Source organism: Rhipicephalus microplus, chromosome 2, assembly GCF_043290135.1.
Source record: "Rhipicephalus microplus isolate Deutch F79 chromosome 2, USDA_Rmic, whole genome shotgun sequence".
NCBI classification, from domain to species: domain Eukaryota; kingdom Metazoa; phylum Arthropoda; class Arachnida; order Ixodida; family Ixodidae; genus Rhipicephalus; species Rhipicephalus microplus.
The window spans coordinates 40,264,358-40,277,960 of record NC_134701.1 but is presented as its reverse complement, the minus strand read 5'-3'; the positions used below and the strand labels follow the sequence as shown (position 1 = coordinate 40,277,960).

The window sequence follows — 13,603 nt, the reverse complement described above, 5'->3', positions numbered from 1 at the left end:
AGAAATTAGAAGTATGCTCACATAACAAACTTGCCTTATCCAATATTGGAGTATACACGTGTTTCGCAAGTTATTTGTGTTTTCCTTTTTCCTTCATTATTCATATAATGTATGCATATATATATATATATATATATATATATATATATATATATATATATATATATATATATATATGGGATATGGCACAACGGGAGCGTTGTCAACAAGGATAAATATATTTATTTCCCAACAGTTTCGGGAGGGGACCTCCCTTCATCAGGGGATGAGTTATACTGACATGAGCTTCCAAACATCCTTGCTGCCGCGTCCCTCTCGCCTTGAAAGATGTTTGGAAGCTCATGTCAGTATAACTCATCCCCTGATGAAGGGAGGTCCCCTCCCGAAACTGTTGGGAAATAAATATATTTATCCTTGTTGACAACGCTCCCGTTGTGCCATATCCCATACTTTCACGAAGACTAACTGGCCCATTGAATTATTACTCCCACTATATATATATATATATATATATATATATGATTCATATGCACATGCATATAAGTACATAACTGCGCATTGTACATTTTAATGTACTTGAAGTGTCTAATATATTTCTTTTCATTTTTTGTTTTTATTCTTCTCTGGCTTTGTTTTACTTTTTTGTTTTGTTTTTTGTCCCTGTTTTTCTTTTTTGTTTTCTTCTTTTTTTCCTCGTTATTTATATTTAGCAAGTGTATAATTAGGTACATTTGACCTTGTAGTGCACCTGCGCCCGTAGTGAAAGCACTATCATATCAATTTGTAACTGTTTAGCGACTATATGCATTTTTCCCCCACTTTTATCAGGTGCTGCACCCTGTCGTTTCGCCGCTGATGGGTGGCTGGGGCTTTGCGAAGCTGTCATTGGACAGCTTTTTTTCCCGGCCACCTTTTTTTTTTCACCGCAAATGTTTTTCTTTTTGGTGAAAATAAAGTTCTTTGATTGATTGATTGATTGAATGTGCCTCAATCTCTGGAGGTTTGAACGCTTGAGTTGTGTTGCCAGCGGTAGCAATGCTCCAGCTGTATCAGGCCACTTGTGAGCTTAATGTAGCAAGTTTGTATTACTGGCAAGCACCATCTACCGACGACAGTCATGTGGCCCCGAGCACACAAAGAGCCAATGAGAGGCCTGTAAGAATGCAAGGGATGAGAGGAGGGTCAGAAGATTTGAGACCAGCCAGTTGAGTAGTGCTGATGGTTCGCGCATTTGTATTTGTCCCCAACAATTCAAAAACCACTTACCTCCAGCAGCCGGAGGTTGTCGTCGTCTATCTCCACCTCGCCCTTGTGAGTCTTCTTGAGAAGCGCGTGTGATGACACATTCTGTGCTGCTTCCATTTGCTCCTTCTTGATCATCTCGATGGCCTGCACAACGAAGGACTGAACCTGAGCTACTCGTCCTCACTCGAAGGCATTAACAATGCAGTGAAAACCGGTTCCTGGAAAATTTGGATTATAAAATTTATAAGAGCATTTCTACATGTTTCCAGACCAGGAGTAACTGACTTCAACATAACTTTAGTAGGAGCATCTTCAATGAACACTACTTTAAAGGGACACTAAAGTCATTAAGTCGATGTTGATTGCTAAAATAGCGGTCCAGAAACCTTGTAGTGATACTTTTCTGCCAAGGAAGTGCTCATTTTAAAATAAACTCACATTGTTTTGGCCTGCATTGCGTTAGCGAATTCAAATACCCGCCTCAAAGTGGAAAATTTCACATCCCTGTTGCCTTGCACAACTTTGCCTGGCTTTACGGCATGGCCACCGACAATAGTCACAGTAAAGTGAAAGTAACAGCAGCCACAGCAGCAACAACGCTGGTTGAACAATTTCTTGGAATGGCCTCTGAGATGGCAGGCGTGCTTGGTTCAACTGGGCCCTGCTAGAGGGCATGACCTGTTCAGTTTGACCAGGTGAAAATTGAACTTTTGAACCACTCGCACCATTCCTCATAGTAATGTCTGGTGGTTCTTTCTTCCATGAATCAAACTGAAACGTCTCTTAATGCATGGAAGGTTCCTTATTTAGGGCAGATAGCTCAATTACTAGTGATTAATTGTAGCAGTAACTCTGACATCAACGAGATCATTTATCAAATGTCCTACCCGTGGCTCATGTACTCTCATGCATTTACCACAATTTCTCGGTAAATACGCTACTGCTATTGATAATAATGTCGTTTTGGACGTTGTCATAGATTGAGCTTTCACTCTGACATATATTGTTATTTGACTTTAGTGTCCCTTTGCAATCAAAAGCCTATTTTTTAACCCCCTTTATAGTAAGTACATAATCTTTTTAAGCCTAGGCACACCTGCGACTTGCAAAACCATGACACATGATTGGCAAACATTTTTGGCAATCACTGCAATATTTGACACAGCTTTTGTTAGGTGTAAAAAGTTGAACTTGTTTTGCTTATCATTGTGATAGCAACCATATGGACACTTGAGGTGCATTTTTTGTCTCGCCATCATGTTCTATGTAAAGGCCAAGTTGATAACATTGCCCTGCACATTGTCTGTTCTATGGATGACAAAAGCTTGAGTTGGCTATATGTTTTTACAATGGTGCAAATAACTATCCCATATGTACTAGCAGGATTGCACCACTTATAGTCCACCTTTGTTCAGACTCACAAGAATGCATTGACAAATGCTACTTGTGATCAGCTCATCAGTGCAATCTAGCATGCACCTCTACTCAATGTAATAGACGTCTGCACTTGATTGTGAGTTTAGGGCAGACTCGGAACGAGTCCGAGAGAGCAATACTTTTGCGAGTTTGAATCCCAATAAGTTCGGTTCAAAAAAAAAAAAAAATTAGTGAGTTTAAGTTGGAGTAAGTCTGGGTGAGGAAATGTTCGATGAATATGAATTCGAGTAAGCGCATATATACTTTTTGAGCGAGTTTCCGTTTTGTTTGCCGACTAATGGTCCTATTTACTCATTTCCAGCATTACTATGAGCCCCACCAGGATTCACGTGTACACTTACATTTGCTCCCATTTGTTTTGAAGCAGTATCATCGATATTTACTGATCAGAAGTGTGAATTACGTAAAGGGGTGCCTTGACCACACCACCATCTCTTCGAGGGAAGTTCTTTATAAATGCGGTAGACTCTCAATAAATGAATCTTGAAGGGACCGAAAAAATATGTTCAATTTAACAGGAGTTCCGTTTACTGAGAGGTGAACATGGGTGCAGAATACAAGCCCGAAACCAAGCGTTACAGAGGCAATAGTTCTGTTTAAGCAGTAGCTCTGTTTAAGAGATTTCCGCTTACTGAGAGTTATCTTATGCTGTCATCTCTTCCAAGAAATATGACCTTACTGATTAGCAATCACTCATAACACCTATTCGAAGGCTCTATATCAAAAAAGCACCAAGAAGAGCACTGATTACATGAGATATCAATGGTAAAGCGCATTGCCATCATGGTTGAAAAAGCTAATTCTAGACTAATGGATTCATGAGTCGACGTACTCATACTCAGATTGAGTATGAGTGAGTCTGGGTGAGCAATGCTTTAGTGAGGCTGAGTTCGAGTGAGTCCACATCAGGAAAATTTGGGCAAGTCTGAGTACAAGTGAGTCATAAGTGCAAAACATATCTTACGAGTGAGTTTTAGTGAGATCAACAATTTTCGTTGAACTATGGTTGAAGGGGAGGCACGGCTCTTGGGACCAGAAACTTCGCCCAAAAATCGAACTTTCAAAAGTGCCATTTTCGCATTCTTTCCACCATCGTGCACTTGTGTGCAAGTTTTCGTTTTGAAATTCCGCGCATTAGCAGCGTAACAGTAAATAAAAGATGCATTCGCATGCCACCAGCCCATTAAATTCTGAATAAATTGCGCTTATTTCAGCTGCCTGTAGCTCACTAATGGCCCACTCCAATGCAGCAATTTTGGTATCGTTAAGAAGCTCTTGCATTTGCCTTTTTTTATCACTTCATTGGACAACAATAAGCTTGCCACTTTATCAAATAAAAAAAATAAAGTAGACGTAAAACGCTGTTATTGGCCACTTCTGATCATGTGGCCAAAATGACGTAGTCTGATTAGCTTAGGGCGCTGCATTTGAAAACCTGGCTAGTTGAGGTGTCATTTTGTTGGCTTAGATTACGATCCTACAACGAACGTGCCTGGAGGATGGAGAAATTTCCACTCAGTGTTTCATAACAACCAAAGGCGAGCCAAAATGAAAAAAAAAGTGCTAACTGCCTGACATCACTGGTTTCTGCACGGATGAGTCGTTGCTTCAGCACCCTATAACGGGGACAGAGGTGATTGCGGTCCGCTCCACAAAGGCACTATATCGCGCCGCTCTCCAATAGATGTGCAAGTGACTCCCGGTGCCGAGGCATCTAACATCGTTGGCACAGGTGCTAGCGGTCCGCAAGAAAAGGGCATGCCGTCGTCTGGCTTTACAAGCGATCAGCAAGCGACCCGCGACGATGCAACTGACAGCGATCCACCCAAGAACGACGGCATTCTTCGATCGACAGTGCGACAGACTGTGGTATTCGCTGATGCAAGCGACGGGTCATCGGCCTCCGCCACGGACACCGCAGCTTCATATTTGATGGTTGACTTGGAGGTCCTGAATGGGCTTCTCAATGATTCCCAACGATGCAAAGCGTGGTGCAAAGTATGAGGCGGGTGTGCGAAACTAGTCATGGTTGACCATGACTGCGGCCTCACTAAGAAACTGATAGTGAAGTGCAACTGTCGTCGCAAAGTGACAATGGCATGGAACTCGCCCAGTGTCGATGGTGAGAAGTCGTGCAATGCATTTGGCATAAGCATTTTATTTATGCGTGCAATGCTCTGTAGTGAGAAGGGCCAGACATTCATGAATGATGTTTTCACGTCGATGAGACTCTCGTGGCAGAGGCCGCACAATAAAGCTTTCCAACGGCAATTTATTTTTACTGGTTCCCCAATGTGGCATTTCTGATGGTGTCATAATAGAACAACAATATCATTCGTTCTGCTCAACCAGTCTCAGTAATTCTTTTTTTGTCAGAAAAGTGGGGAATTGACAAGCGCAGTAGGTCTAGTATAGATGAGAGCACGACTATCTCGCACCCAGGCCCTTTTGGCGGTATACTCTCGCTCCCAATGGTTTGGAACTGCCAAGGAACGCCTCGCTAGCATGACATGCAGTGGCTCTGGGAGTTTAAAATGCTAAAAAGCGCCTGTTCAAGCTGCGCCCGCCTATAAAATGTCATCTGTGTACCACTGCGCTGTCATCTGATGCGACAACAACCAGTGCAAGAGGACGGAATTGATGAGCACTGCCTGTGAAGTTCACAGCGCATTGCAGGAATCGTGCCGGTGCGGTGTTTTGCGATTGCACAAATTTTCGTCCACAACGAAAAGCGCTGAGCTCTGCTGCCCTATAGGATATAATGGCAATCAGCAGGAAAAACTACGAGCCCAGTGAAATGTACGAGTAAGTATACTTATTGCAATTATTTAAGCGAGACTCTAGCTGGTCCATCTTACAGCAGCGATTTGCGTGCAGTATGCATATTATATGCAGCACAAACTGATTGCCGTATTCTTTCGCAAGCCGCAAGTCAATAATAGGAGATACGTATTACGACTCATGGGTGAATGAACGCGCCGCGCATTTTTAGTATAACTGTGACGGCCTACTATCTTGATGAATAAAGATGTCAATGGCGCCGAAAGCACGGCTTTCAACTCGGTCTAATTGTGACATGTCTTGACTGTCACAAGGCGAATCTACATGTGCTTTCGGCCAGCATCACCATAGCATTTTAAATCTTGTTCTGGCTGGCACTTTTGCACCGCGTGTGTGTTCCGAGTGCTCAGCACAATTGATAAACACATGTGGTGCATGAGCGTAAGTTGAAGTGAGATTCTCGCGCTACGTTGACGCCGGCTTACAGCACAAATTCTGCCTTATCACAGCCAAGGCACGCTGCAGTTAACGCTGTTCACGTTTCTTTCAGTCGGATAATACGTACCTGATGAAGTTGCTTCCGCAGTCTGCAATGCACGTGCTGCAGACATTCCGGACTGCAGCACGTGCAGTCCGGATTTCGTTTTACACGAAATCAGCATAAAATTCCAGCACAGGAACAGTGCGAAAGATGCTTACAGCGGCACTCGGGTTGTGAAGTTTCGCGTTTGAATTGTAGAGCGTCTGCTCGCATGGCAGTTAAAGGTGTTGCTTTGCCACGCTTGCAACAGATGACGCCACGCGCTTTTCAATATGGCAGCAAGCACTGAGCTCTCTTTGTTCTGGTGTATATAGTGTATTGCCCCGTACGTTACGGTAATATATGTACAACATCATGAGGTGATGTCCCACTCCGGTTCACCCGCGGCCACTACTTTGAAGAAGCCAGGAAACACATCCAGCGAGAGCGATGACACTGAGCTGTACTCTGCATCCTGTGACGAGTTCTCAGATGACGGCTTTCAACCTGTCCTGCATTGCAAGGCCAAGCGACGAATCATCAATCCATCGTTGGTGCCAAGTACGGCCACCATGAAAACGGCGCCCCAGCGATGGCCCCATTCCATCCTGTTCATGCCAAAGAACGCTACCGAAAGTTTGCGTGTTCTGAACAGGCAAAAGCTTTTGCTTCGTTTGGAGAACACTGTGCCGAACAAAAACAAATACACACGGCTAAACATAAGAAGAAACATTCTGGCTGTTGATGTGTGCAGCCGAAAGCACTCCCTTTTATCATTTTTACGCCACAGCCTGTACGAACAGCTGGTATTCGAGATTGCAAAAAAGATGCACCATTTCATTGCGAAAGGACATGAAATAGCCGTTCAATGGCTTCCAAGTCATTGTGAAATAATTGGCAATGAAAAGGCTGATCGAGCTGCCCGTTCTGCCCATACTGAAAGCGATCAAATATCGATTCCGCTCTCCAGAAGTAATGCTGCACGGAAACTCCACATGCTTGTTCACAAGCTACCACGTCGCAATGGAATGTGTTGCACTTCACCCGTGCACCATCATGTACCTTAGACCCAACCATCAGTCTTCGAATTCCTCCGGAACTTCGCCGACGAGATGCTACTATGCTGTGCAGATTATGGTTGGGTGTCGCATTTACCAATGCATACGCGTTCTGCATTAGAATGGACGACACTGCTGCATGCGACCACTGCGGCAGTGACGAAACAACTTGGCACATTCTGTGTGAATGCCCACAATACTGCTCGCAGAGATAGTCACTCTGCAATGCACAAGACGAACTGGATAACCAGACTCTTTCGGAAGAAAGAATCCTGCGCTACCGACAAGACTATATGTCACAAAAGAAGGCTTTGAAGGCGCTCCTGCCCTTAATGCGTTCAGCTGGCCTGTCCAAACGACTGTGATCGGAACGCCCTGAATGTGTGTGCATGTGAATTTTTTTCTAATTCATTTGATATCTATCTCTATCCTCTAAAACAGCTCTAAAAATCGACAACTATGTCCATCTAGTGGGAAACACCTTTCCAGAGGCGTTGATAAAGCAAACAGCAAATGCTAAATAATGTGCTGCGATCTGTGAGGCATTGCAAGACTTGTGAAAACAGCAGTGCCAAAGACACATAATCAAGGCCAGTAAGGCATGGGTATCAAAGTTCCACGAGAGGACTGGCATGACCATGACAAGTCGGCACGTGTAGTCAGTACAATGAAAATTTGTTCGATTTCTGTTATAGAATGCATTTGTGCATGTGTTCGTGCACGCAATTTTGAGGGCGATTTACCTCACGAAGCAAGACGGACAGGCCGACGCCAGCATGAGCTGTGACAATGCCACCCTGGGAGAGAAGGTTGGCAAATGCGCGTGCAGCGATACTTGCGGCGGCGCACAAAACTACTTATTTTCAGCCACAGTAGGAAAGCGCACGTCCACAGTGCTCGGGTCAAAGCACCGGGTAAAACCCGGGCGTCATCTGCTACATCTGCTATTGGCCAATTCCACTAAGCAACCGGATGCAGCTGTGAAGGTTTTTCGCTAGCATGGTTTGCCTAGACAAAATGAAGGAAGTAGAGCATCTTAGTGCCCTCATTTTTTTTATATGATGAATCAGATGCTCTTCGAACAAGGAAAGGAAAAAAGTAGCAGAATTCAAAAAAGTAGACGATCTGTAATTACTTGCAACTTTCACGACCTATAAGTGGCGCGACTCTACATCATGGATGTTGTTGAGATGATTGCACCAAAAGAGACAGAACCAGAAAGTAAGCTTTTAGCGAAGACTGCAATTTTTTGCGCTTTGGTGGCCCTTTGATTTGTGTTTTTGAGAAAGTAGGGGAGAGCTAACATAATATATCAAATGAATAAATGCTGGGTAGCACATTAGGTAGATAAATACGCGCAAAATTGTAAATAAGGCACACACGTTCGCTTTCACCGGGCGTTGTGCGTAATTGCGTGCAATAACTGGTGTCATGTTGGAAAAGTATTATAATGGGAGTCTCAGTACCAACTTCTCAGTAATGTCAGAAACATTTTCGGCGACGCGGTTTGTCTTCAGTTTTGCTTGCATTGCATTCTGTGCAAAGCTTGCTCCGCCACCTTAAACCGGGAAGCCAAGTAAGCTGACAAAAAAACGTTGCTTTTCGATTCCATAGCACAAGCACCATGTCATATAACTGGCAATATGATTTTAGGGTGCTTTTTTGATCAAAATAAAAACAACAGAATATAAAGAGAATGAATTCCACAAGCAGCAAAATCAGTGAATTTACCATGCCACCAATTTCATTTTTTCCATCCGGTACTTCATTCTTAACAGACAATATAAAACTCTCGTCGTCGGCTGGTGTTGATGATAATACATCAAAAGTTCTCAAGAACACGAGACATATTTGTGCCGCATATCTATGTTTATTGTTTTCACAGTCACTTTCAGCAGGCATGGTACCTCTTGACTACAAACATGGAAAGGTCGTTCCAGTTTACAAATCCAGTAATCTATCCCAATATTTTAGCATAGATTAAAGAATTCTTAGTAATCGCTCACAATCTGTCTTTGTTAATAACAATATACCTAGTGCTACCCCAGAACTTCAGGTGTTCCTCGAGGGTCCGTACTTGGTCCACTGTTGTTCTTAATTTATATTAATGATCTACCATTGCATGGCTCATCTAATATCCGTATGTTCGCAGACGATTGCGTAATTTCTCGTACCATTACTAACGTTTCCGAAAATGCATCTCTTCAAAATGACTTGCGAAGTGCACAAGAATGGTGTAACCTATGGCTAATGGAACTAAACCCTAATAAATGCAAGACTGTCTCTTTCCACCGCTGTAAAAAATCCACGCATTTTTTTTTTTACCGAATTGCTTGCGCTAACCTTGAACTAGTTCCTTCTTACAAATATCTTGGAGTAACCCTTTGCAGTGATTTAACCTGGGCGACTCACACTACAAACACCATATCATCTGCCAATAAAACACTTGGGTTTTTAAAATGCCATCTGCGCCATGCCCCTTAAGATGTAAAGCTACTTGTTTATCAGTCTCTCATCAGGTCAAAATTAGAATATGCATCCCCCATTTGGAACCCTCATCAACAATATCTGATCAATCAACTCGAGTCACTTCAAAATCAATCTACAAGGTTTATTCGCTCTCAGTACTCATATGACACCAGCATATCGGCACTGAAAACAGAATCCAGTTTATCATTGCTCGCATCTCATCACTGCACTGCTAGCATTTGTCTTTTTCACAAGTTTTTTCACAGCTCTCTCGATAAGCCACCATACATTCTTCCGCTGACACGCATCTCCAGTCGCACCAGTCACCGGCAACAAGTTGCTCGCCCACGTACCCGCACCGTCACTTTTTCGGCTTCTTTCTTTTTTCGTGCAGCAACCGACTGGAACGGCCTTTTCAAAGACATCACAGCCGTTACCTGTCCAACATTTTTGACCACTTTAACAGATTACTTTACAATGCAGTAAAACATGGCTTTTGTTTTTCATGTATGTACCCACCCCTTATGTATTACCCCTTCAATAGGGTCATTAAGGAATAAAAATGAAATGAAATTAAATAAAATATACAATTTTCACGTTTAAGAGGGGTCATACCCGTTACAATTCTATGTTTCTAAGTTTGAGAAGTACAAAAGATAGCATGGTATGGGGCAGAAATGACAAAAAAAAAGCGTCATCAGCAAGTAAAACCGAGCACCAATTGCTGCAGATGTGAAGGTCATGGAGGCACTTCACTGACGTTTCAGATGTGTAATGATGCGATGCACGTTTTGAAACTGGTCCTTTCATTCTATTCTTGAGGCGGAACACATTCCCGATTTAGATCTGGTATTGTTTGCACAGCGACAGTGCCGAGCAGACGATATAAGTGCGAAAACAGCAAACCTAGAAGTTGCTGTATTCGTACACAAAATGAGTGCTGCATACATTCACGGGCTTTGTTTGCCTGTTAATTTCCACTCTCCTAACCACTTGTAGCTTTTTGGGGCGCTAATTTGAACGGGAGGTTTCGCTTTCCCTCACAGTGCATGTAGGCAATGAGCATCGAGGCTCGCAATCAGTCTTTTCTTGACTGAAATCAGTCGGATTTTTCTTTTTCTTTCTACTTTCCCTTCAACTTGAGAAACTCAACGGATTCCGGTAATGATGTTACGGGGAATAAAGTATACACTGGCGAGCAAATGCGCACTGGCGAATATACTGGCGAGCAAATGCGTACTGGCGAACATACTGGCGAGCAAATGCGTACAACGCTGCTGCATTCCGAGCACGTTCACATTCAGCACTTCGTCGTCGTCATCCTCAGGCATCTACTTAGCCCGTGACATTACCCGCCGGCGGCAGAAGCACCGTCCCGGTGCGATCAATTCTCGGGGCGTGAGTAGTATGGTTTAAGCCGTGAGACGTGCACTATATGGGTCGGGAATGAAGCTGGTACTGACGTGGTATGGAGTGGAGCTATCTCATAGGTCACGCTGGTGACCTTGCGTATGACGCGGTAGGGGCCAACGTAACGGGACATCAGTTTTTCGCAGAGACCAACCCGACGTGATGGCAACCACAGCAAGACGAGCGACCCCGGGGAGTACTGTACGTCACGGTGCTGGCGATCATAAGCACTCTTTTGGTTAAGCTGCGAGGCACATAAACGATTCCGGGCGACTTGGCGGGTGATGTCAGCTCGGGCCAGGGCATCACGAGCATAAGCAGTCGATGAGGGGGCGTCAGATTTGGAGCATGGTGTCCATGGGCAAAGGCGGGTCATAACCAAACAGTAGGTGAAAAGGTGAAAATCCAGCTGTATCATGACGTGAACTGTTGTATGCTAAGGTAACGAAAAGTAAGTGGATGACCCTATCTTTGTGATCCTTGAAGACGTACATCGCTAACATATTCGTCAGGGTACGGTTGAGGCATTCCGTGAGGCCGTTGGTTTGCGGATGGTACGCTGTAGCGAACTTGTGGTGGGTAGAGCAGGATCACAGGAGCTCGTCGGCTACATTAGATAGAAAACAGCTACCGCGGTCGGTGGGAGCACCATGATGCAGAATGATGTCATGAAGAAGGAAATCGGCTACATCAGTAGCGCAGCTGGTGGGGAGGGCGCGTGTAACAACATACCGCGTTGCGTAGTCGGTAGCAATAGCAATCCACTTACCGTAATTACTCGAATCTAACGCGCACCTTTTTTCCGGTTAAGCGAGTTCATAAATCGCATGCGCGTTAGAATCGAGTACGAACAAAAAAATTACGGTCAATCTATTGCCATCGCAAATCCAAAATGGCCGCCCCCTACGTGCGTTGGCATGGTGCGTCGGCTATTTCTGCCTATGTGTTTACCATGTGCGGCACTTCGTACGTGTGCTGAGAAGTTCGTCATCTAGTAGTGCATTAGCATCGACGACTTGGAAGGGCCGACTCCAAAAACTCGAGTGCACCACGATGCCGCTTTTAAAAGAAAAGTCATCGCGTGTGCAGAAACGGACGGAAATCGGGCCGCATCGTGGTCCTTCTCGAAACGTGCGTGCGGGACCGGCGGAAACAAAAGCAGAAGATTGTCGACTGCAAAGCTTCACGCAAAGGCTTCAGTGAACCACAGCAGGGTCGGTTTCCGCAAATTGAAGAGCTGCTCCGCGAGTATGTGCTTGAGGAGCGAGTGGCACAGCGGCCCATGACGACAGAACTGCTCCAAGTGCGGGCTATGCAATTAATCTTAGAAAAAAGTCTAATGCGGAGCCTGTTTAAAGCGAGCAGGTGCTGGCTAATTAACTATATGAAGAGGAAAGGCTCTTCCCTCCGAAGGGGAACATGCATATGCGAAAACTTTTGCGGAGAAGTACGATGAAAAGCTTTACAGTTTTCAGAGGTTCGTCCTAAACTTGCGGCGCAACAACGGCTACCTGCTTGGGCAAATCTGGAATGCCGATCAGACGCCTCTTTACTTCGACATGCCTGGCACTACAACTGTCGAGAAGAAGGGGGCGAAGCAAGTTCGCGTGCTGACATCGGTCCACGGTAAAACTACAGTGATGGCAATGCTCTGTTACACGTCAGATGGGCACAAGCTTCGCCCGTACCTCATATTTAAATGGAAGACAATCCCGAAAAGGAATCGTTTTTTCGAGTGGTGTGATCGTGCGGGCCAGCAAAAAAAAATGGGTGCGCGTTGCAATCGATGTCTTACGTTTTTTTTTTTTTTTTTCGCGGTGGAAATCGGGTGCGCGTTACAATCGAGGGCGCGGTAGAATCGAGTAAATACGGTATTACCGGTGGCCGACACGGGAAAAGGTCCTAGAAGATCGAGGCCGACTCGGAAAAATGGCTCATCTGGTACTTCATTGGGCTGGAGGGTACCAGCAAGTCCCAGAGCAGGTGTCTTGCGGCGCTGGCAGAGGTCGCATGCCGCAATGCACTGTCGCACAGATCGGTAGAGGCCAGGCCCAAAGAATCGGCGGCGAATGCTGTCAAACGTGCGTGACACCCCTAGGTGTCCAGCGGAGGGGGCATCATGGAGCTGGGCCAAAACGTCTGAGCGAAGATGCACAGGAACAACGAGTAAAAGCTCAGCACCATCAGGGCGGGCGTTGTAGTGGTGCAAGATGTCGTTGTGAAGAACGAACAGTTGTAAGGAGTGGTCAGGGTGGGAAGAGTGCAGACCATTGATAATAGCACGCAAAGAGGGGTCGTGGCGTTGTTCAGTAGCTATGTTGGTGAAGTCGGTAATTGAAAGAACGAGGGCCTTTTGTCCATTTTTCATCGTGTCAGGGGGATCGACTCGGTAACGGGACAAGCAGTCGGCATCCTTGTGAAGTTGTCCGGATTTATAGGATACAGAAAAAGTGTACTCTGTAAGCGCAGCGCCCAGCGACCAAGGCGTCCCGTAGGGTCCTTGAGTTAGGAGAGCCAGCAAAGCGCATGGTGGTCCGTAATAACTGACAATATCGAGGCCATTCACAACGTTGCAAAACGACCACAAGTAGCTGGGAAACAAGCAACTGTTTTAAGCAAGTCTAAAACTTCGATAATCTCAACAGAGCTTCCAGCCGCCACCGCACAGCAGTGTCACGGTACC

At 45.0% G+C, this 13,603-nt stretch overlaps 1 protein-coding gene across 4 annotated transcripts in view; it reads right to left on the bottom strand.

The window, feature by feature from the left end:
* The window catches only part of pps (protein partner of snf), a 385,339-nt gene that overhangs the window by 145,332 nt on the left and 226,404 nt on the right, over positions 1-13,603 (bottom strand). For all 4 annotated transcript variants that reach the window (XM_075886389.1, XM_075886390.1, XM_075886391.1 and 1 more), the window contains one exon: positions 1,267-1,389. In XM_075886389.1, the coding sequence (XP_075742504.1) occupies positions 1,267-1,389 (123 nt within the window). The remainder of the gene's footprint in view (positions 1-1,266; positions 1,390-13,603) is intronic.